At 40.7% G+C, this 26,074-nt stretch overlaps 1 protein-coding gene across 4 annotated transcripts in view; it reads right to left on the bottom strand.

The window, feature by feature from the left end:
- Positions 1-26,074, bottom strand: part of CLOCK (clock circadian regulator) — a 55,395-nt gene extending 29,321 nt beyond the window's left edge. For 2 of the 4 annotated variants that reach the window (XM_032224245.1, XM_032224248.1), the window contains exons 1-6: positions 25,701-25,983; positions 8,629-8,855; positions 7,713-7,841; positions 7,264-7,355; positions 5,933-5,992; positions 3,663-3,811 (exon numbers count right to left, since the gene is read on the bottom strand). In XM_032224245.1, coding sequence (XP_032080136.1) covers positions 3,663-3,811; positions 5,933-5,992; positions 7,264-7,310 — 256 coding nt within the window. In that variant the 5' untranslated portion in view covers positions 7,311-7,355; positions 7,713-7,841; positions 8,629-8,855; positions 25,701-25,983. Of the gene's footprint in view, positions 1-3,662; positions 3,812-5,932; positions 5,993-7,263; positions 7,356-7,712; positions 7,842-8,628; positions 8,856-25,700; positions 25,984-26,019 lie in introns of those variants that run through there. The other 2 variants (XM_032224246.1, XM_032224247.1) reach the window with 2 other exon arrangements.

The raw sequence follows: 26,074 nt of genomic DNA, 5'->3' as shown, positions 1-26,074 counted from the left end.
CCTTTCTCATTATTGCAAGATGGCCAGTTTGCATTTTGCTTCAAAGTGTCTGGCCAGGATCCTACAAGACTCCTATAAGACTATTGTTTTCCAACAGCAAATGTTCATTCTCCATGAGAACGAAGTCAGTTGTTAATCCTTTTTAAGTCTTAAATTCCATCCAGCTAACGCAATATCTTACATGATCTAAATGGCTCTTTAGATAAAGAATGCACTATTTCCAGCCATCAAAAAAATAAATAAATAAACCCAACCCAACTTTATATTCTGGCTGCAGCCAACAACTCTTTTTTTAAAAATCAGTATTATGCTATAAACCAATAAAGCTCACAAATGTAAGATGAACTTAAAATCTAATTTAAACAATTTGCATGAAAGAGAAGTACCATAGTAAATGGGGACAAATTACATTCTAAGAAGCTCAAGTAGGAAAAAGACAAGGGAAAGCTTACATCTGATATGTCAATCAAACCTAAACCAATGAATTCAAATGGTGAGCAAAAGAATCAGTCAAAACCAAGAAAAGGTGGGCTTTAAAACAGGACAGGGAAACTACATTTGGCCTTTGGTATAACTTCTTTCTTGAGGGGAGTAGAGCAGCTTTTTTCCAGTTGGCACCCAGCCACATAAGCAAGACTCTAATTCTCAGGGAGCTGGAAACTGGAGATACAGGAAATATTTAGCAATTTAAGAACTAGCAGGAGTAGAAGTAAATCAGAATCTACTTTTTGTTTATTGTAAACCATTCTTGGCCTTCAATTTTCTGTACTGGTTCTTTGTGTCTGTTTATTCTGGGCTAAAAATAAACAGTCCTTTTACTTAATTCCTTCCTATATCTGTCTTTCACACCTATCGCTATAACTTAAGCAGACATTCTTTTAACTTTTTCACAAAAGAGAGAATTATACATCTAAAGAATTCCTCATGAAATTCACCTGCAGCCATGTTTATACAATACAATAGCAGAGTTGGAAGGGACCTTGGAGGTTTTCTAGTCCAACCTCCTGCCTAGGCAGGAAACTCTATACCGTTCCAGAGAAATGGCTATCCAACTTCTTCTTAAAGACTTCCAGTGTTGAGGCATTCACAACTTCTGGAGGCAAGCTGTTCCACTGATTAATTGTTCTGTCAGGAAATTTCTCCTCAGTTCTAATTTGCTTCTCTCCTTGATTAGTTTCCACCCATTGTTTCTTGTTCTACCTTCAGGTGCCTTGGAGAATAGTTTGACACCCTCTTCTTTGAGGCAACCCCTGAGATATTGGAACACTACTATCATGTCTCCCTTAGTCCTTCTTTTCATTAAACTAGACATATCCAGTTCCTGCAACCGTTCTTCAAATGTTTTAGCCTTGATTCCCCTAATCATATTTGTTGTTCTTTTCTGCACTCTTTTTAGAGTCTCCACATCTTTTCTACATCGTGGCGACCAAAACTGAATGCAGTATTCTAAGTGTGGCCTTACCAAGGCATTATAAAGTGGTATTAATATTTCACATGAACTTGATTCTATCCCTGTTTATGTAGCCTAGAACTGTGTTGGCTTTTTGGCAGCTGCTGCACACTGCTTGCTCATATTTAAATGGTTGTCCACTAGGACTCCAAGATCCCTCTTACAGTTACTACTGTTGAGCAAGGTACCACCTATACACAATAAATTAAATTGAATTGAATTACTGTACCTGTGCATTTTGTTTTTCTTGTCTAAATGTAGAACCTTACTCTTTTCACCATTGAATTTCATTTTATTAGATCGTGCCCAATGTTCAAGTTTGTCAAGATCCTTCTGTATCTTAAGCCTGTCTTCTGGAGTGTTGGTTATTCCTGCCAGCTTGGTATCATCTGCAAATTTGATGAGTTCCCCATTTATTCCCTCATCCAAATCAATGATGAAGATGTTGAAGAGTATTGGGCCTAAAACAGAGCCTTGGGGTACTCCACTGCATACTTCCCTCCATGTAGATGCAGTTCCATTGAGGACTACACGTTGAGTGCAGTTGGTCAGCCAGTTACGAATCCATATGGTGGTGATGCTGTCCAACCCACATTCTTTTACTTTATCTAGTAGTAGGTTATGGTCTACCTTATCAAATGCCTTACTGAAGTCCAAGTAAACTATATCGACGGCATTCCTCTGGTCCACTAATTTTGTCACTTTGTCAAAGAATGCAATAAGATTAGTCTGGCATGATGTTTTTGACAAACCCATGTTGGCTTTTGGCTATTACTTTGTTTACTTCTAGGTGTTCTCTAATTCGTTGCTTGATTATCTTTTCCAGAATCTTTCCTGGTATTGAGGTCAGACTGATAGGTCTATAGTTTCCTGGATCTATTTTTTTCCTTTTTTGAAGATGGGAACCACATCAGCTCTTTTCCAGTCCTCTGGCAGTTCCCCGGTGCTCCAGGATCTCTGAAATATATAGTTCAGTGGTTCTGAGATCTCATCTGCCAGTTCCTTCAGAACCCTGGGGTGTAATCCATACGGTCCTGGTGATTTGAACTCGTCTAGGGTACACAGGTGCTCACTTACCATTTTCTTCCCTATTTCAATTTGTGTTCCTAATCTGATTTTTGTGGTGCTGTTTTTGATAGGTTGGACTGTTTTATCTCTTTGTATAAAGACAGATGCAAAAAATGAGTTAAATAGTTCTGCTTTCTCCCTGTTGCTTGTCACCTTCTTGCCACTTTCTCCCAGCAATGGACCAATTGTTTCCTTAACCTTTTTCTTGTTTTTAACATGTTGGGAGAAGCTTTTTTGTTGTTATTTTTTACTTTTGTGGCAAGCCTTTCTTAATTGTGAGCCTTAGCTTTCCTCACTTCATCTTTACATGCTCGGGCTATTTGCTGATAATCTGCCTTAGTTATGTCCCTCACTTTCCATTTTTTATACTTATCTTTTTTGTCTTTCAATTTGTCAGAGAGTTCTTTATGTAGGCATGCTGGGTTTTTTGGGGAGATGTTATTTTTCTTCTTCATTGGTATTGTGCTAGACTGGGCTTTTGTAATCTCATTTTTCAAAATTTCCCCAGCTTCTTGAGTTGTTTTCCCCTTGAGGATTCCATCCATGGAACTCTTCCCAAGCTCTAAGTTTATTGAAATTAGCTCTCTTAAAATCCAAGACTCTAGTTTGACTTTGTTCTACTATTTGTGTTTGCATAATGTTGAATTCCAATATTGCATGGTCACTTGCCCCAGGGTTCTCTGACTCCCTCCTTGTAGAAAACAGCTCCAATCACCAGCCTCAGGGAAGTTCAAATGAAATGGAGTTAAAGGGCCACTATCTAATCCTCTTTGTCTCTCTGACTCCCCCCTTGTAACTAGCAGCTCCAATCACCAGCCTCAGGAAGGTTCAAATGAAATGGAATTAAAGGGCCCCTACCTTTGTACCTTTGACTCCCCCCTTATATGTGCATATTGGGCTTTTTTTATGTGGTCAAGTTTATATTAACTCTAATAAATTCAGTAATTTCATTAAACATAAAGTTGCGTTACTTTTAGAAATAAGTCCCTGTAAATAGCAATAGCACTTAAGACTTATATATCGTATCATTGTGCTTTACAGCCCTGAGTGATTTACAGACCATATTGCTCCCAAAACTCTGAATGTTAATACATTTATAAATTTCAAAACATTCACAACTTCCATGTAACATCTAAAAAATTACCTTTGTGCTTCCTTAAAAAGTCAATACTTTTCTGCAATACAGTGGATTTATCCATCTTTCGAGCATTGCCTGGAAGCATGGATCCCAGCTCTTTGATGAGTATATTAAATTGATCTCTGCGTTTCTTTTCAGACTTGTTTCTTGATACTCTATTTAAAAAAATTATAAATACCGTAAGAGAGAACAGCATTATACAAATTCTTGATGAGTAATTGCACTGGATCCTGATGGAGACATATTATAGCCACACTGAAGTCATAAAATTTAACTCTAAAAGAAGAATCCAAGGTCTTGCAAAGGCTAGAGGAATGCTGGATATAGTGGAGCGGAGCCACATTGGCCAGATAGATGTCCCACAATAAATCCCACAGAAAGTTTTATGGGTAAAGAAAGTAAGCAATCCTATCACTAACAGGACCTGAAACTGAGTATTTTAGGCAGTCATGAATCTGAAGCGTCCTTAGTTTCTTTACTTATCTGCTCATTTTCCGAAGTACATAACCACCAACTGACTCAGTTCCTTTCTTACTTGGTAAGAAAGAGGAAAGTATAAATTTCCACCAGAAAATCCTACATCCCCGTTTCAGAAGTTATCATAAAGCCTTCCATCACCAAAAGGATCTTCCTACTGATTTCATGAAATTATACATGCAAACTGATAAACAGAAGCATGACTATGTCTAAATTCAGCAAACCCATTCACGTTCAGCAAGGCTTGGCAAACAGTGCTTCAAAGGAATATTTATCACTACAGACCTTATCTATCTTGGAAAGCTACCATGTAAATATTTTCCAAATGAGGTGCTGTGCAAGGAAAAACAGGGCACAGAGTCTCTGAGATTCACGGACAGATATTCACACTCCTGAAATGATGAATCTAACGACCAAACAAATTGTTTCCTGAAAAAGCCCATTTCCCTTTTGCTCCTCTTTTATTTCCTATGGGAGGGGCCAATCACCTTCCCCTGTGACTTTACTACCAAGTCTACTCTGATTTTTGAGTTCTTCTTTTCTTCTGGCAGCTCTGTGCATGTGCACACTGGGAACAGGCACTAGCTGTTCCTCTGCCTCAGTGCTGTCTAGCTCCGTAGGCACCTGATCACTGCCAGATGGCCTCTGCCTCCAATGCAGAGCCCTCGTCGAAGCCTTCCCCAGCCTCCAGGACTGGTCCATGCTGCTCCCCAACCTTCTGTGCTGGCTGCCGACGGGATACAACATCTTCCTCCACTGATGCTGTGACAACCTTGGTTGGGGATTCCTCTCCTTTGTTAAAGACATGATCAGGACTACTATTCAGTCGTAAGAATTTTCAATGGGAATCCTAGATCTTGGCTGAACAGAGAATTCTCCTTCTACCGGCAAATAGAAACCAACTGGACAAGTTCCAGTTGTTGTTGAGGGTAACAGATGAGGAGGTAATATCTCTGAGCAACCTACTTCTCCACAGTCTACAAATTAGTGCTCTAACTACATTTTCCGCCCCTCTCCATGCATCTTTCCATATATGTTGTATTTTTTAAATTTATAAGTAGGGTCTGGTGTTCTTATGCAAGCTGAAAGACAGAGTATAAAATAATTATAGCAATAGCACTTATATTCCACTTCATGGTGGTATATTCTTTACAGCCTTCTCTAAGTGGTTTACAGAGTCAGCATATTGCCCCCAACAATCTGGGTCCTCATTTTACCCACCTCGTAAGGATGGAAGGCTGAGTCAACCTTGAGCCACTGAGATTTGAATTGCCGAACAGCAGCTAGCAGTCAGCTGAAGTAGCCTTCAGTACTGCACGCTAACCACTGCGCCACCTCAGTTCTTATGTGAAAACGTTAGCAGTGTAATTTTTTTAATGGAGCTGAAATATTTGCTTTAGACACACTAATTGCCTTGATATATCCACTTTAATTTTAAAAAGAACCAGTTTCTTTCTAAATAGTTGCACACATGGAAATACAAGAATTGTAAAAAATGTAGAAGTCTGGAATCTTCTTAAGAATAAAATGAAAAAAATGTTATTTCCTCAGCATTTTTCTTACAGTAATTTTTGTAAGACACATTGACAACAATGGGAGGGGAAGAAGAAAGGATAATATTTCCAGTCAATCCCTCGTTTACTTTCCACATCTCCATGCAATCTTTGACAATCTTCCCACCTTGCTGGAGACTGCTTCAAAAGACTGTCTTTGCTTAATACAGAATGCAATTACAATGCATAAATACACCTCCTGATCACAAATGAAGAGGTTTCATGCTACCCTTTCACAAAACAAACCTCTTTGCTTTATCCTTGTCATCTTCTTCCACGAGACCATCGAAAATGCTGCCATCATCTCTACAAAAAAAAAGCAGGTTTTAGAAAACAATAACCTTGCACAGACTGGGCTAATCATAAAGACATAGCCAGAAGCAGATATACCGTATTTTTCAGAGTATAAGACACACCCTTTTTCCTCCAAAAAAAAAAAAAAGGCTGAAAATTTGGGTGCGTCTTATCCATCAAATACAGCATTTTTTGCCTCCTGAAGCCCCGCCCCTTCACAAAAATGGCCATGCATACCCTCATGGAAGCTTTCAGAGAGTTCCTGGGGGCTGGGGAGGGCAGAAATGAGCAAACAATGGACGTTTTTTGCCCCCCCCCCCAATGGTCAGCAGCACTCTATAAGCCTCCATAAGGCTATGCATGCAGTTTTTTTTCCAAGAAAACAGGCCATTTTTTGCTCGTTTTGGGGGGCCCACCCCCACAGGAGCACTCTGCAAGTCCCCCCCAAGGCTATTCATGCCTTTAAAAAAACAGGCCCGTTTTTGCGGAAAATGTGCCATTTTTGGACGTTTGCAGAGGGGAAAAACTCCCCCCCCTTTCGGAAAGCTCTCGAGTTAGAGTGATTGATAGAATTACATTGATCAAGTGCTGTACCAGCAGAAACAAAGTCTTAGGTGCTGCAGATTGTCAGGGATTTCCTTCTCCAGCACATGGATAAATACACCTGGAAACATCTACCTACCTACCTACTCCCCCTCCCACCTATCTACTGTATCTCTCTCTCTCTCTCTCTCTCTTTCTCTACCTACCTACCTACACCCTCTCTCTCCCCCTACCTACCTATTGTATTTCTCTATGTCTATTTCTCTCTCTACCTATCTACCTATCTACCTAACTACTCTCTCTCTCCCTACCTATCTACTCTATTTCTCTCTCTTTCTCTCCCTTTCTATCCCTCTACCTACCTACTTTTTTTAAAATTTGCCCCTTCAAAATCTTGTATGCGTCTTATACTCCAGTAAAATACATACTCTGAAAAATACAGTAGTTCAAAACCAGTTACGTACAGTATTTATTTATTAATTACATTTGTTTGCCTCGCCCATATCACCTCAAATGATGCAGCTATTTTAACAATTCAAAAAGAAATACACCCACCACATTCTTACCAAACTTTTTTTTAGTTCACACTCATGTATCAATCATATCTTGGGATAACGTGAAAACTTAATGCTGATTTGTAACAAATAGAAGATAATTTTTTCACCTGTCATTCTTTGAAATTCTCATTTAGTACATAGGTAACTTTAAGAGTATAAACTTAAAATTAAAAAATAACTTACCTGTCTGCAATGGAGCTCATTTTATGGGTACTTATGGTAAGGAACATAACATATCACACTTTAGTCTTGTGGTAGACATTTGTGATTCTGATCTGCAGGTACATGAAATAAAAGGAAATAGAATTTGCAATTATTCCTTCTTCTATTTTCTAAAGGATTCCAACAACCCATGTAATAAAGTTCCAAACCCTCAAGAGCCTTTTAATTTCGGTATCTTCAATGTAGCTCCTTTTCTCACCAAATAATGCCACAGCATGTGCCACCATGAAAACCAAAAAGAAATCAATTTCTTACAACATATCAAAATTTGCTATTTTAAAAAGTTTCAAAAATCCCACTTATTATGCTCTGCATACCTGACCTAGATTCCTGAAGCCAGTCTCTAATCTTATTTATAGACACATATCATAATTATGGTTTAGATTAAATTTAAACTTGCAATATTTTACCGTGTGTTCCTTTCTGGATGATAAATGGTGATATTCTACAAAGACTGATTACAGAAGGGCCAATTTTTGAGAGAAAGGTATCTTCAGAATATATTGCCCATAGAGGTTCTTTTAAATTCTAGCGTATTACTATTTAAAACAAAAAAGAAAAAAATTAATGTTTTAACCTAGAGGAACAACATCTAATATGATAATAATAGTAACAAAATACTTTAATAACATATGAAATGCTAGCTGGGTTAGACCAATCGACTATTTAATTCAGTATTTTGTGCCTGTAGTGACCAATCAGATGCAAAAGCACCACTTATATTCTCCAAGCAACTGGTATTCCCTTTTAATCTTAATATCACTTTAAAAATATAAAAATTATCAGTTGACAGCCATAACTAAACCTTGTGAAGGGGAACTGCACAGCGTAACTGTGGAATCTGTGTAGAAATGTTTTCCTTTGCCTCTAAATTCCGTAATTTAATTCCATATTCTAAAATGGAAATAAATTATCTACTTTTGCCACACCTGTCCCATTTATTGTCCTTCTACATATAAAAGTCTCAACTATTTCTCTGCCATAGAGAAATTATAGCAAACTCATTGACCATTTTAATTTATCTTATTTCTTAAACTTATAGCAAGAAAGTCCTACTTAACAAGATGAAATTTCTTTAGAAGGTTTACTTTGAAGTAGCTATTCAAGTTCCTATATATCGGTTCACTAGTTATACAATTTTTTTAAATATGTTGCTTGGGTAGATGGTGTACTTTATCTAATTTAAATATGTAGTTTATCTAATTTAAATTTTTTGGACCTTTTCGACTTCTTTGCATTACTGAGCACCACCGATTATGATACCTTACTGACTGATTATGACAATTGGGACTCATGGGCACCATTTTACAGCGATTCCATTCTTACCTGAATCAGCAGTTGCAGTCAATAATTATGGGGGAATAGAACATGAATCCTTGGCTGCTTCTGTGTGGGATGCCACAGGGATCTCTCCAATTTAACATCTATCTGAAGTCGCTGTCACCTTGAAGTGAAGCGACTTTAGTATGCTGATGATATCCATATGCCATCATTCCAAACTGAGCCAGACATGCTGTAGAAAGCCTGAACGGGTATCCTGAAGCTGTCAGATTCTGGATGGGACGAAACAAACTAAAATCAGCCACATTGCAACATTGGCTCTAATTGATTGATTGTGGGCATTCCATATTGGTATGTATTTTTTATTCTGTTATGACACTGCTATTTGATTTTCTCCACTTAGTTGTGCACTTCTGAAAGGAGTATACTATAAATATTTTCAGTTAAAATAAATAAGGGTTTGATCTTGATCTTCTTATACAATTAAGGTTATTCAGCAAAGCTACAATCTCAAACACTTGCAAACATTTGAACTGATTTACTGATTTTCAATGATATCACTTGTTCGTCTATAGTTATATATATTATGTAACTGCACAATACAGTATATGTACACACACACACACACACACACACTATTTGCACTATTTTTGGCTTGTAAAAAAGCAGATGCTAATTACAAATAAGTTTCACTTTGCTTCATCTAGTGATTGCCAAATTTGTTCAGTTCTGATATTGTAGATCTAATCAACACCCACAATTTAGAAAAAACAATAATTCCAGAGTGGCTATAAGGTTTATGCAACTAGTTCAGTTTGGAAAGCAATATTAAGTGACATATGAATATAATTGTTCTATTCATACTACCAATATTTTGAATTCTGGCAGAAAATGACTGTTGGCTTGCCTGAACGGTTGTTCTCTGGGCGCTGCGGGAGAGTCCAAGCAGTCTATCTGCCCTAGGACTGAGTAGATTTTTCTTTAACCACGCCTTCTTCGCCTCATTGAGGTCAGATTAAAAATGAAGGTCTTATCCGCTGCAGGACGCCCTACAGGATTCTTGACCGTGATAAGGAGTCTTGGACACCTAGTTAAACCCTGGGTGGATTTGGACTCTCCCGCAGCACCCAGAGAACAACCGTTTAGGTAAGCCAATGATCATTCTCCTGTGCGCTGCTTGGAGAATCCAAGCATGGAACATACCCAAGCTATTGTGTCCCAGGGAGGGAAGAACTCGTGACCAGAAAGTCTGGAGCCAAGGCAACTTTCTGTAAAACACGTCTTCCAACGGAGGCTTCGGCTAAGGCAAAGGTGTCAATTTTGTAATTCCTGATGAACGTTCTGCAAATGTCAATAATGGAAGCTTGGGTCGCCCACGCTGCTGTAGGGGCAGCACTCCTTGTAGAGTGTGCTGTCACTCGACCTGGCACGGTCCTGCCCTGATGTTCATAAGCCATTTTGATACAGGCCCGCAGCCAAAGGTTTTGCTTCCTCGGGAGCTCCCCCTCAAGTGCCAAATGGCCAGCTGGAGCCACTGGGGATCCGGGTAAGTGAAGGCCCCCTAGCTGAGGGAGATCTGCTCTTGAGGAATTCTCCATGGTGTGTGGACGGAGAGGCTGACAAGGTCCACATACCAGGACCTCCTGGGCCAATGTAGGGCAACAAGGAGGATCTCCGCCTCCTCCGCTAAGAGTTTGTTGATTACCTGCAGAATGAGCGGGAGGGGCAAGAATGCAAATAGCAGTCCTGAGGGCCATTTGCACCTCAGCGCATCTGTCCCTTCCGCCTGGGGCGAATGGTAACTTGAATAAAACCTGGGCAGGTGCGTGTTGACCTGAGTGGCGAATAGGTCGACTTGCGGTTGGCCGAAACTCCGAACCATCTGTCGGAACAGAGCTGGGTGTAGACGCCACTCGGAGTTGTCGATCGTTGACAGCTCAGCCAGTCTGCCCTCACGTTGCTTGTCCCGGATATGTGATCCGCTCTGATGGACGCTAGGTGACGTTCAGCTCACCTTCCCAGAGACTCCGCTTCTGTCATGAGCCTCCTGGAGTGGGTGCCACCCTGCCGGTTTATGTGGGCCTTTGTTGCAATGTTGTCTGTGAGTAACAGTACATGGCAACCCACAATCTGCTGCGAAAACTGTCGCAGGGCGAGCCAGGCCGCTCTCAGCTCTAGCCAATTTATGCTTTGAGCTGCCTCCCTCTGTGACCATCTTCCTTGTGTCAGCTGCCGCTGGCAATGAGCTCCCCATCCGTAGAGACTGGCATCTGATGTGACCACAACTCTTTTGGGTTCCTTGAACTGGCACCCCTTCACGAATGATGGCAGTCAAGTGCCATCATTCAAGGGAACGCAGCACCTTCTGAGGACAAACACGTCTGGGAGAATTGCTGACCTTTGACCGCTGCATCGGTAGGAGAAACCACTGTAGTTCCCCGGCATGAAGTCGCACCCAGGGAACTATCTTCAGGCAAGAAATCATGATGGCAAGGAGCTGTGATAGTTAGACAATCGGTACTGATTTGGACCACCTGCACAAACTAATTCTGTTCTTGAGATTGCATAGATGGTCTGGAGAGAGGAACATCTGGCAAGATATTAAGTCTATAATGGTGCAGGCCTGGTCGCGACTCAAGGACTGGATGATGTCGTCGTCCAGGTAGCATTCCAGGTGGATCGGACATGTGTGGAGATGAGCCGCTATTGCTGCCAGAAGCTTTGTGAAGATCCTGGGCACTGACGAGAGGCCGAAAGGGAGTGCCCTGTACCGGTAATGCCTCTCGTCGTAATGCAATTGCAGGAACCTTCTGTGGGACGCATGGATGGGCACGTACAGGTAAGCTTCTTTCAAGTCTATGGAGGTTAGCAGGTCCCCTTGCCTTACACAGTCCAGGATGGACTGGAGGGACTGCATCTTGAAGCGCTTGTAGGCCAGATGTTGATTTAGGCGCTTCAGGTCCAAGATGGCCCTCCATCCACCTGAACTCTTGGGGACCAGGAAGAGAATGGAATAGAATCCCTTCTCTTCCTGGTCCGTTGGAACAGGCTCTACGGCTTTTATTTGCAGCAGATGATGAATCTCTGCCTGCATGAGGGACCTCTTTAGGGGGTTTTGGGGAGGGGACAACGGATGAACTTTTGTGGAGGGAATGTCAGAAATTCTAGGACAAGGCCCCTCCTGATGGTGTTGAGAATCCACGTGTCTGTGGCGATTTCCTCCTACCGGTCGCCATAGAGTTGTAGCCGGCCACCGATGGGAGGATCGCTTTGGTGGTCACTTGCCGCGCCTAAATTGGCGGTTGTTGGAACCGCCACAAAAGGGCTTCTGAAAGGAACCCTGTTGCTGCCTACCTCGGTACTTGTTCTGTCCCAAGCTTCTAACTTATACTGACGCCGGCTTGGCGGTCTGCCACAACTAAGGAGGGAGATAGGCAACCCCTTGCCTGGGAGCCCAGAAAACTATCTCTTAGGAAAACAAGGCCTGAACTCATGGATAAATAACTGTTTATTTATCCTATAAGCTCTCTGGGAGGGGCCACTCAGTAGCCACCTGTTTCCTATTTCCTTCTATGAGCCTATTTCCAAAGCTGCTCCCTCCGCCTCACTGTTCTATGCGTCCTCACGTCAGGGACCACCTCCTTCTGTTCCTCCTCACTGCTCCCTGACTCAGACGCCACCTGGTGGCCAACAGGCCTCTCTAGTCCCTGCTTTGACTCCGAACATCCCCCCAACAGTTATGATCTTATTGAGATCATGGTGCCACCGAGACTCCTCTGAGGGAGGTTTAGATCTCAATTGGCGTAACCAGAATAAGGATGCCCTTGTGATACGGAAGTGGATGCCTTAATGGCCCAGGCGGCCGCCTGGTGCATCTTATGGCAGGCTCTTTCTGCCCTTTTGTCCTCTGCCTTGAGACTGTCTAGAAGGTCTGCTGGCAGGGCAGAATTGGAAGTCAATGAGACCACCGGGGCATCCACTTCTGGCAACTTCAATATACTGTATCTTCCAACCTAGCTTCTAGGGAGTACAAATTCTTGTCTCCCCCACTGGGATTGGCCAATGTACCCGGCTGCGCCCATTGGCGCTGGACAACATCCATGAACAAGTTGGGGACCGGAATCAGCTACTCAGCCGGAGCATTCTCCTTAAGGAGGCCCTGCTTGGGGTCCTGAGAAGTAGAAGGTACAGATTTATCTTTAGGATCAGTTGGACCTAATTCCGTGGAAGCTCTGGCTTTGTGCAAGATGGCCTTAAATAGAGACAGTTTGAAGAGGCCTGTGAAGGCAGGCTTATTGGAGGGCACAGCCTCATCCTCCGATAATTGAGGTACTGAAGCGCGATTAAGTAGGCTCTCTGAGGCTTCTCCGGTGAAAGAAACAGTACTTTGAAGCTTTAAAATGGCCACTGCGTCTCCAAACCGCAAAGAACAGACCTTCTGTTGCTTGCAGGCATCTCAATTAGCCTCCCGGAAAAGCGAATGAACAGGGGCTCCCAAGATGGCTGACGCACTCGTCAGGAGGGAGGAAACGCCATCGCATTCACCAATTCCAACCTTCTGAGGCCCCGGGCACTTTGGATGGCCGGAAAGCGCGCAGGAAGCCACTGACCTCAATGAGGCAAAGGAGACGTGGTTAAAGAAAAATCTACTCAATCCTAGGGCAGATAGACTGTATTTAATCCATGCTTGGACTCTCCAAGCAGCGCACAGGAGAATCAAACTGCACATCATACTTTAGAGCTATGTTTAGCGCTCACTACGAATACACGTCAAGCTTAGAATGTTAGACTATTACTAGATAACCTGTGATCTGTTGGCTCATCATTTCAGAGACATTTCTTTACCTAAACAGAGAAACCAAATGATCACAGATGGGCAAAAAAGGCAGTGAGATTAGGAGTGGCTTCCTGCTGACTTGCTCATTGACTTTCATTGTAGGGAATTGGCAGGGAGTGCTGTCAGTTATGTGAAATTATAATCACATGACCACCACTGACTAGTAGCATCATGGTTGTGCAGCAGCACTAAAGCAATCACAATTTTTCCAAGTTTCAATGCTGTAAGAATCATCCAGAATATTAGACACATTGTATAAATTAGCCCATTTGAGCTACAGTAATTCAAAAACTTGTTTCTCTACATGCATTGTTTCTCCCAATTGAAGGTTTCAATCAAATGGACGCAAGAGTTTTAGTAGTATATAGATTGCAGGCATACTTATCGGCTTGTGCTATCCCATAGTATTTTTCTGCTACATAATAGCAGATGCCTCTTGACTCTCAACAGTTTAAAAAGAGGTTTTTCAAAAGTTTTAAGAATTGAGGAGAAACAGGTATTAGGAAAACACAAATCAAAAGCTAATTTGAATATCCTCCACTTTGGAGCATCTTTGGATACTGGCCTATGAACTCAAAATAACAAATACAATACAATAGGTATCATTGACTATGGAATAATGCATTAAAATTAGCAACTGATTAGTTCGGAAATATGTAAATGTAGAGGGTAGTGAAAAACAAGTACCGTATTTTTTCAGAGTATTCATGCCTTTTTTTAAAAAAATGGGCCTGTTTTCACGAAAAACGGGCTGTTTTTGGGAGGTTTGCAGAGTGCAAAACTCCCTCCCCTTTTGGAAAGCTCTTTAACTAATTGATGAGAATTACACTGATCAAGTGCTGTGCCAGCAGAAACAAAGTCTTAGGTGCTGCAGATTGTCAGTGATTTCCTTCTCCAGCACATGGATAAATACACCTGGAAACATCTCCCTACCTACCTACTCACTCTCTCTCCCTACCTATCTACTGTATCTCTCTCTCTCTCTCTTAGGACCCAGATTGTTGGGGGCAATATGCTGACTCTCTGTAAACCGCTTAGAGAGGCCTGAAAGGCCTATGAAGCGGTATATAAGTCTACTGCTATATTGCTATTTCTCCTCTCTCTCTATCCCTCTACCTACCAACCTACCTACTCTCTCTCTTCCTACCTACTGTATTTCTCTATATCTGTAGTTTTACAACTACATGAAGTAAAATAAAACAGGAGATAGTCAAGTTGTAAATCAAATATTATACTACTAAGATAAAGTAAAACATTCTGATTGTAACTATGGATAGGAGTAGAGGTACTGTATGGGATTCCTTAAAAAGGAAAACACATAATTGAATTGTGGTGACAGCTGTTATTATGCATACGAGTTACATTTTTCTTTCTGCCCAGAGGATACTTGAGGCAACTAATAATAAAACATGAACAGCTACAATCTGATATAAACAATTAAAATCATTACTAAATAATTCAAACTGAAAAGTTCATGCCTATAAGCGAAGAAAGGGGAAGGACGGGTATTCTTTTACTTGCCTGGGGAGGCTTTTTACTTTGATCTGTCAGTTTGCTTAATTTTAAATAAGAAATTAATCTCCATTGTTTCTTAGTTTTTTTTAATGCTGAGATGAACTTCCTGTTGCCTATGAATGTCTTCTCTTACTCATCACTGCCTATCTGCTTGTTCACTGGCTGTGTTTATTGTCTTTGCTCCTTAACAGTTGGAAACTGCAGAAGTTTTCAGCCTCTAATTCATTTTCTTCTTTGCTGATTCAATCCACTGATGCTACGAGCCCTAACTTTATGCCCTCGTTTGACTTTTTTCTCATCTCACCACGATATGACTTATGACTTTCAAAATAGTAAAAAGCATCCAAACTCTGCTCCCATCCTAACTATCATCCCTCTTTCTCACTCACCACCTCATAAGAGCCATCTCTTCTTGACAGAGTGGGAATACCTTAAACTACAGTATCATTTATTGGATAGGGTAAACTTGAAAGATAGCAGTTGTTTTAGACTATTATTTCAATTTTGAAAGAGTACAATTTTATAATGATTAATGGTTTACCATTAAAAAGCAAGAGAAAAGAACACATATCAAAGAAAGACAGTATACTTCATCAGAAGACAGGACCAAAAACTAACAAACAAGCAATTCTACCATGATCCTAACCTAAAGGTAAAGGTTCCCCCACAAATGCGTTCTAGTCGTTCCCGGTTCTAGGGGGCGGTGCTCATCTCCGTTTCAAAGCCAAAGAGCCAGCGCTGTCCGAAGATGTCTTCGTGGTCATGTGGCTGGCATGACTAAACACCGAAGGCGCACGGAACGCTGTTACCTTCCAAAGGTGGTCCCTATTTTTCTACTTGCATTTTTTACATGCTTTCAAACTGCTAGATTGGCAGAAGCTGGGGCAGGTAACAGGCATTCACTCCGTTATGCGGCGCTAGGGATTCGAACTGCTGAACTGCCGTCCTTCTGATCTACAAGCTCAGCATCTTAGCCACTGAGCCACTGTGTCCCTGATCCTAATCTACTGCAGGCTAATTCAGGTCACTGCCACAGTTCGGTCCTCACCGGTTCAAGATTGACTCAGTTTTCCATCCTTCTGAGGTTGGTAAAATGAGGACCCAGATTGTTGGGGACAGTATGCTGACTCTGTAAAACCACTTAGAGAGTGCTGCAAAGCACTATGAAGCAGCATATAAGTCAAAGTGCAAAGAGCACTTTGCACTCTTTCAAGCTTTTTGAAAGCTTGGGGGAAAAAAGGCAAGTCTTTTAACAATGTACGAAAAATCAAAAGGGTGAGAATGATACCCTTCTCTGGGGATATCATATTACTGAAGTACTGAAGTACATGATGAACCCAATGGCCTAATGAAGAGGACATTCTCAGCTTTCCTAGGACGGCCTAGGAAAGGGATGGATTTGCACTCCAGGTGCCATCTTCCTCATGGTTTTTCATGGCAGAAACCACAAATCTAGAAATAAGTTTTCTTACAGGAAGTGCTCTTTTACATTTTGTTCAATATCTGACTGTCTGTCTGTCTGTTGAGGCAATATGCTAACTCTGTAAAACTGCTTAGAGAGTGCTGTAAAAGCACTATGAAGTGGTATATATTGCTATTCCTATTGCTATCATCTATCTATCTATCTATCTATCTATCTATCTATCTATCTATCTATCCATCTATCTATCCATCTATCTATCTATCTACCTATCTAATCTATCCATCCAAATCTATCTATCCCTCTCCCCCTCTCTCTCTTGTTCAATTTGGTGGTGCCTGATATGTGTATATATACATGCATTTAATAAAACATATGAATATAAGTCTGTTAAAAGTTATTTAGCAAAAATTCTGTCATTTTATTACCTATTAATTAATCATACACATTGTTCTCAATTAATACCAAATATCATTGATTCTTAAATTGTAAGGTAGAACTCCCAGGAAGAAATCATAAACTGCTGAGAATACTTGCACAGAAAAAAGGGGGAGTCAAAACTAGCTCTTGCTTTGCCTAGACAACTTTGCAGTGCGACGTACTAGGCATTTTATGGCCCTGCTTTGTTCTCACTTTGCCTGGGTAACCAGGCAACTGGATTGCACAAGCAAAACACAGAGAAAGGGCCAGTCCTAAGTTTTGACAGCAGACCCACTTTGAGCATACCTGCAGGAGTCCTGTCAACTTACTCGTGACTTTATCAAAACAGGGCTCCCACAGGTTTGTATAGGCAAAGCGAAAGTGTTGTTAAAAATCCCCCATTGATTTCCCTGTTCAGGCTTGTGCAGACAGAACAGCAAAGGGCAAAATGAGTTTTGAAATGAGTGAATCTAACAGTCTGTAAAGCCACCTGCTATCAATATTTAGTTTTAAATAAATAATTTTTACATATATATATGTATGTATGTATGTATGTATGTATTTATATTTAAAATAATTAAATAAAAATGTTATTTTATATTTATTCACACACAAATTCATTATTTTGTCTGTGTATTTTTTGGCCTCAACACCAGCACTGCCGCATCATTCTTAGATGGAATGTACTCCTTCCCCTAAAAAATTTGTGTATCCCTGTTTTAAAAAGAGGTTTTATGCTTTGACATCCTTGCGTAGGGGCTGTCTTCTTTCAGAGTCTTAATGCCAAGATTTCTTCCGGGAAAAAGAGCTGCTACTAGGAAACTATGCAACTGTCTCTCAAGAAACCTTACTACTACAAAGCCAGAATAAATATTACCGGATTTGCCCTTGCATACCAAATGTTTACCTACCAGAAAATACAGGTGAAAAACATAATAAACAGTTAAGATTCCCTCCAAATTAGGGCTTTCCAAACCTGGGTAAATTACCAAAAATTCAGTAAAAGAGGTTGAGTAATGCTCAGAAACCCATCACAACACTGACATTTAAGCTAACTTAAAACGTTATTTCTACATTGAGTAAAAAGGACTTTCTGATAAGCAGTTTTGGGTAATGAAGGGAAATATTTGCGAAGTACTGCTCTAAATACTGAGAAAGGACTTTATCTGTAATCTGCCAGAGCATAACAAACAGGAACTGCTTTAAACCACTAGGGTTTTGTTTGTTTATTTTGGTATGTAATTTTGTTTACTTTTTTACATCATCATGATCTTATGCCATATAATAGACAATTTTTGAATAATAATAGCTTAAAATCATTTGCCAACCAACTTGAGGAAACAACCCTATGACATACTTAGAATCAAAGCTCTCAAACCCAGATAATAGAGTATGAAATTTCTTGAAATGAAACCAATTCCACAGGAATGCAACATTTTACTGCAATATTCCAAGCAATATAAATGTATATTGTGCTTAAAATTAAAGTTAAAAATAAAATCCATAACATTTTAAGTCTTTAGTGATAAATTTCCAAGCATGAGATTTATTCAACTTCAGACATTTGCAACTTTTGTATTTGTGTTTGCCAGTGACTTTAGTTCTCAAGTTTCTATTGGTAAGAATAGAGGAATCTCAGAAATTGATGTGACCATAGCAACAAACTAATTTGCTAGATCTAAAAACTTACTGAGTTCTTGTAAATGAAAAGATAGCCTGGTCATGTATTTTAAGACATTCAAAGAAATGAGGAAGTCAAATACTTCTTATAAGAAATGAATGCCCATAGAAACGGCTCCTGGATACCTACATTAATCATCTGCCAATTATTCTTCCATCTACCATAATACTTTGCGTTTCTTTGGAGTTCTAATCATAGCAGGCAAGGCTTTCTTTTCAATTTGAAAAATTAAAACTTAACCAAAAGACATACATGTTCTTCATTTCTATTCTTTAATTGAATTCTTTAATTACAGTTTATATTCTTTAATTGAATATAAACCTAATTTTAATCCTGTTGTTCTTAATTTGCCCATCTGCATAATCTTGTAATGTTATCCCATAAAGGGATGTACCAAAAAGAGGCTGACTTCCTATACAGAGTATAAAAAAAGATGCTCAGATCTTTTATTCCATACTAGCTGATAACCCGGCATTGTCCGGAATTTATAGACATCGAAGCATTTGTCTGACAGGGAGCCATTGAGAGGGGCCTATCTTCCCCCTACTCCCATGCCCATCATCCCTGCCCTCTCCCTTCCTCCTCCCATACGCTCCTTTTTCCTGCCCTGTCTACGATCCTGGCACTTTGCCCCAAATCCATCAGGCGCTTCCCCATTGGTCCACTGGAAGGCGAACATCTGGCTTTCCAAAGGAAGCTGTGAAGGAACTGACATCACAAACAATTGCCGCTCTAGGACACCACACTTGCTTTCTTTAACGGGCTAGGCATTCCAGAGTTAAGCTGGAACACAAACACACACACACACACACAAGGGGTGTCTTACCCCATGCCACCCCCACAGTATTTGTTTCCAGAGGGAAACTGTACCAAGTTTGGATGAAATGCTCAAGGCCCTCCAGAGTTACACTGGAACATACATGCATACACACATACATACATACAGACAGGCAGGCAGGCAGGCAGGCAGGCAGGCAGGCAGGCAGACAGCCTTTTTGATAGATAGATAGATAGATAGATAGATAGATAGATAGATAGATAGATAGATAGATAGATGGATAGATGGATAGATGGATAGATGGATAGATGGATAGATGGATAGATGGATAGATGGATAGATGGATAGATGGATAGATGGATAGATGGATAGATGGATAGATGGATAGATGGATAGATGGATAGATGGATAGATGGATAGATGGATAGATGGATAGATGGATAGATGGATAGATGGATAGATGGATAGATGGATAGATGGATAGATGGATAGATGGATAGATGGATAGATGGATAGATGGATAGATGGACAGATGGACAGATGGACAGATGGACAGATGGATAGATGGATAGATGATAGATGGTGGAAGGAGGAGGAGGAGGAAGAGGAGGAGATACAAAATCTACTATTTCCTGAAAAATAAGATCCAACTGGAAAATAAGCCCTAGCATGATTTTTCAGGATGCTTGTAATTTAAGATATACTCCCCAAATAAGCCTGAGTTAAGACAGTCAGCCAGATGGATGCATTTAGTACCGTACTTCTCTGAAAATAAGACCTGATAATAACTCTAATGCATCTTTTGGAGCAAAAATTAATATTAGACTCGGTCTTATTTTCGGGGAAACATGAATTATCTGAAAGGAGTAGAAAGTACAATCAAATAAAGGGAGCTATACATAAATCATCACACAATATAAATGAAGACTAATCGTTCAGTGTTGGAAGATGAATGCTTTGTCCCAGTCTTCTACAGATAAGTTAGCACTTCATAATGCTATATTTATGATTATCTCAGAATAAATAATATATAACTTCCTAAAATACATGTTGGAGATTTTCCAGATAAAGCCAAGATGCCTTAGTGCAAAAAAAAAAAAATCAATACTGCATTATATGATTATTTCATTAGAATATTAAAAACAATTCCAGATGATTTAATTTAAAAATGGTAAAAATAAAGCTAAGATTGTGAGAATAAACCGAGTCTATTTGTTTTGCTTTTATTTTTATTTATTTTTATAAAGAAAACCACAGAACCTGATGGGATGTATGAATTATGAGTGGGAATAAAATAATATGAAAGAAATCTGTACACATGTTCATAATATAAAATTGTAATAAAGTTCAACTAAATTTGAAATAGGAAATGGCACAATTAACACAATTTTAATAATATATGATAAGTATAAAGTACTAAATGACCAAGCTGAATATTTGTGCAGAAAAGTCCCATTGGATTTAGTAGTAGTTTTTCCTTGGTAAATGACCATAAGACTGCTATTTAAAAAGTTGCAGGTGAATGAATGGGAAAACTGATGAGTCAGTACTGATATTCAAAAACCGCAGGTTTATAATCTCCATGCACAAGATGCTGAAGACTAATACTGAAGAATATTGCTCTTATGCTCCAATGGTGTGTTTTGTTTTTGGCCATGTACAATATGTAATCAAGTGGCAAGAGAACAAACTATTTTGATCTAATGGAACCATTGTTCTACCCTAGCCTAATGCTTATTTTATTTATAATCCTTGATTTATATTCATTGCATGTTCACTATTATTCATACATTGTTACAGTATTTATTATATTTGAGAATGGCATTGAGCATTCACAGCACTGTTGCCCAGTCTTCAACAAAAATATGCTTTAAAATTTATAGTGTCAAGTATAGTATAGTTTAGTAACTATGCTAAACAGAAGATAGCAAGAAATAATGCAGTTACATTGCTTTTAATAATTCATATTATATCACTAAACAGATATATATTTTTCAAAAGGTTGACAGAAATATGCAAATAGTTGTAATGATACTCAGTAGCAATGCTGTTGACATAAATTCTCAACCCTCCCCAGGAACTCTGAACACATATATAGTATATTCAGAATTTTTCCTCTTCCCCTCTCCCCTTTAAGCAAACACACTCATAATAAATAAAATAACCATAGTAAATAAACCAGCTAAAAGTTCCTAGCATCTTCTACTTTATTATACTATATTTTACTTTTTATCCTGGTCTTATTATTCGAAATGTGGTCTCCAATATGGCAAATAGTAAGTGTGGCTGTTAATGCAGGAAAAATAGGTCACCCAAGTTTTAATCATCTTTAAACAATATTGTTCGTTCAAAACAATATGAAGATTTGTAATATGACCAAGCTTGCAATTTCAGCAAGGCTTACAGCAAAACACAGTACACAAGGGAAATAATGAGATCAGATTTAAGGAAGCTGAGAGAAATAGAGTATTTCTGTTCTTGGTCTTGCATTGCTTGAAAATTGCTTTTAATGCTGACTACAGGTAGTCTTCAACTTATGACCACAACTGAGCCCAAAATTTATGTTGCTGAGAAATCTGTTGAGTGAGTTTTTCCCATTTCATGATTTTTCTTGCCAAATTTGTTAAGTGAGTCACTGCAGTTTTTAAATTAGTAACATGGGTAAGTGAACCTAGTTTTCCTATTGATTTGGTTGTTAGAAGGTTGCAAAAGATGATCACATAACCCCGGGACATTGCAACTGTCATAAATGTGAGTCAGTTGTCAAGCAACTGTTTACAGAATGTAAATTATGTAACCGTGCGGATGCTGCAACAGTCATAAATGAGGAAAATGATCGTAAGTCATTTGTTTTAGTGTCGTCGTAACTTTGAATGGTCACTAAACAAATTGTTGTAAGTCAAGACTACCTATATTATGTTCCATAACTCAAAGTACTAGGCACCCAAATTTATTATCATTAATGAAACAAGGTAAAGTGTAGTGTTTTGCTTTCAGAGATTTGAAAACATTTTAATATATACTGACATTGGTATCTAGTAATTTGTCATAATGCTCTTGAAGCATGGAAATTCGCCTTTTATGAACCTGGTTATACCTGTATGGGAGACCACTGGAACATACATACAGATGGGAGAGAGTTTTGGCTCTGCAGTGTACAGAACAGCAAAAGTATTTATGCATTTTTTATTTTAATTGAATCCCACTGTTATTTTTAAAAATAATTCAAGATGGTGAATGTGTATAACACACCTTCCTCCTCCTATTTTTGGCACAACAACAACCCTGTGAGGTGAGCTGGGCTGGGAGAAAGTGACTGACCTAAAGTCACCATATAAACCATACAAGTTACGCTTTATTAATCTTCAAGCTATGGTCATCTAAAGGATTTTTGAAAGTGTAGACAAAACTTCAAACCCAAATACAGCTAGTCCCCAACATACAACAGTTTGTTTAATGACCTTTCAACGGCACTGAAAAACAGTGACATGACCGTTTTCCACAGCTACAACCATTACAGCTTCCCCATGATCATGGGATCAAAATTCATATTTATGACCATTGGTGTGTCCCACGATCATGTGATCACCTTTGCAACTTCTGACTAGCAAAGTCAATGCTTGTCCAGGTTCATTTAACAACCAGGTTACTAACTTATCAACTGCAATGATTCACTTAACTATGGCAAGAAAAGTTGTAAAATGGAGCAAAACTCACTTAACAAATGTTTAACAACAGAAATTTTGGTTGTGGTTGTAAATTGAGGATTACCCATACAAATAGGTTATCACTTAAAAGAGGAGCACTTAAAAGACACTTTTAAGCAGAAGATACAGCACTGTGTGACTGCTAGTTCTCTATGAACCCATATATTGTAAAGGGTAACAATATATAGCTGAATTCCATAGCATTTACTTAAGATGTTCCCAGCTTCCTATCCATAGGAGAGGAGTCAAGTTTCACCAGATTTCCACTGTAGGAAAATTTAGACACATACATATAAAAGAACAATTACTAAAAGAATGCAACTGCACCAAACAGTGAAGACCTATTATTGCTGGCAGTACCCATATCAAGCCTTGCAGAAGAGAGGGCAGGCAGGAGTCCTAACTATGGGCAATAAATCAACAAATAGATGTCTGCTTCAGAGTGATCCAATGCCCTAGATCAGTGGTTCCCAACAATTTTGGTGTCGGTACCATTTTACTGTAGAGGTAGTCCTCAATTTACAACAGTTCGCTTAGTGACTGTTCAAAGTTACAGCAGCACTGAAAAATGCTGTTTTTCACACTTACAACCATTGCAGCATCCCACGGCCAGGTGATTTAGATTCACATGCTGGTTGCAGTGTCCCAGGGTCATCTGATCCCTTTTTGCAACCTTCTGCCAAGCAAAGTCAATGAGAAAACTAGATTCACATAACCCTGGTTAGTAATTTAACAACAGCAGTGATTCACTTAACAAATGTGACAAGAACAGTCATAAAGTGGGGGGAAACTCCCTTAACAAATTTCTCGCTTAACAACATAAATTTTGGGCTCGATTGTGGTTGTAAGTTGAGGACTACTGCAAGAGCTTTGGTTTAAGGGGTGGGGGAGTTGTATATCTATTGATATTTCTTGTGTTAGAAATTCAAACAAGAATTTCAAAATATAGTTAGTCCTCAACTTACTACCCACAACTGAGCCGCACAATTTCTGTCGTTCGGCGAGAAATTTGATAAGGGAGTTTGCCCCACTTTACAACTTTCCTCGCCACGTTTAAGCAAATCACTGCAAGCTGTTAAATTATTAAGATGGTTGTTAAGTGAACCTGGTTTCCCTTTTGACTTTACTTACCAGAAGGTTGCAAATGGGAGGGAAAGGGAAATCACATCACACAAACAGACACAACACACCCATACACTGCAACCATCATAAATGTGAGTTGGTTGCCAAGCACCTGAATGTAAAAACCAGAGATGCTGCGATGGTCATACCGTGTTTCCCCGAAAATAAGACAGGGTCTTATTTTCTTTTGACCCCCGAAATAAGTGCTTGGCCTTATTTTCGGGAAGGTCTTATTATTTTTAAGGTGCAGGAGGCAGCGAGCATGGTCATCTCGCTGTGTTTGGGGAGGGCTTAGTTTTTGGGGAGGGCTTATTTTAGTGCATGCGCTCAAAAACCCGATTGGGCTTATTATCTGGGGGAGGTCTTATTTTCAGGGAAACAGAGGTAAGTGTGAACAAGAGTCAGAAAAAGTCTCTTTTTTCAGCACTGCTGTAACTTTGGACGGCCACTAAACAAATGGCTGTAAGTCAAGGGCTTACCTGTAGGCATTGATTTCTGTGAGGGTTCTCAGGCTTCTCCTGGGAGAATTCAGCCATCCTTCCACAAGCCGGGAAGACAAGGAAACATCTCCTCGCCTGCATCCCTGGAAGACCTTCGCTAAACCTATCCTTCCTTTGCTAGACCTATTCCCCAATACAGCTCACCTGTCTGGAACGCACACTGCATATCAGACATTAACACAATCGAGGGAGTCCAGAGATATTTCACGAGAAGAGTCCTCCATTCCTCTGCTCACAACAGAATCCCTTAGGCCACCAGGCTTGAAATTTTGGACTTGGACAACTTAGAACTTTGCCGTCTTCGATCCGACCTAAGCGTAGTACATAAAATTATCTGCTACCTGTCAATGACTACTTCAGTTTCAACCACAACAACACAGGAGCACACAATAGATACAAACTTATGGTAAACCGCTCCAAACTCGATTGCAGAAAATACGACTTCTGCAACTGAATGGTCAATGCCTGGAATGCTCTACCTGACTCTGTGGTTTCTTCCCCGAACCCCCAAAACTTTTAACCTTAAGACTGGCTACTGCCCGACTTCACCCCATTCCTAAGGGGTCCGTAAAGGGGGCGTGCATAAGCCCACCAGCGTGCCCAACATCCCTGTCCTACTGTCCCCATTTATTCGTCCCCATTTCATGTGCTCGTGTCCATGTTTATACCTGTTACCTTGAGAAAACACATAAATTAAATTTAAAAAAGGAACGAAAACGGGCGAGCGGGCTCAGAGGGCGTTTGAGGGCAACCCCGCCGCGCCCACAAGGCGGCCAGGAGGGAGGGAGGGGAGAGAGAAGCGAAGCGCCCGGGATCCCCCTCGCACGCCTGCGCCCAGCCTGGGAAGCAGCCTCCCGCAACAAGCGGGAACCTTATTAGTCCCAGCCCAGGGCAGGGCAAGGAAAGCGGCGGCGGCCGCCGGCTCCGTTATGAAACCGCGCCGCTCGCCGTCCCCGCTTCGCTGTGGAGCCCCAGCGGCCAGGACGGGAGTGGCCGGGCCGGGTAGCGAAGGGAAGGGCTCCCCCCAGAGGGCCTTGAGCCGCGTCCACCGCGGGTCATCTGAGGCCTTCGGGAAAGGGGGGGACGGGACGCCTGAGATCATAGCCCTGCGCCAACCCCGCCTGTCAAAAGTTTTACCTCAGCCCGCCGGCCGCGGAGAGCCGTCCTCCCGCCCTCGCCCTGCAGGATGAGGATGCTCGCTCGGTCTCGGTGTCGGCGGCAGCTGTTCCCCTCAGCGTCCCTGTCCCCCTCACCGCGCGCGCGGAGGGGAGGGTTTCTCCTCACCCGTGCCTCAGGCCGCGGGGCTGCAGCGTCCAGCCTCCACGAGCCACCCACGAGGCGACTCGCCCTCGTTCCCTCAGAAGCTGCATGCAACAGCAGTAGCGACGGCGGGCAATCTCCCAAGGCCTCGGCAGCAACCTTCCCGCTACCGCGCATGCGCCACCCTGGCACTTACCGGCAAAACAGTAGCTGCCGCCGCCGCCGCCGCCAAACCTGGGAAAAGCGCGTTT

The sequence above is a fragment of the Thamnophis elegans genome, chromosome 9 (assembly GCF_009769535.1).
Source record: "Thamnophis elegans isolate rThaEle1 chromosome 9, rThaEle1.pri, whole genome shotgun sequence".
NCBI classification, from domain to species: domain Eukaryota; kingdom Metazoa; phylum Chordata; class Lepidosauria; order Squamata; family Colubridae; genus Thamnophis; species Thamnophis elegans.
Note: the sequence above shows the minus strand (reverse complement) of the source record. Positions and strands in the feature narration are given on the sequence as shown.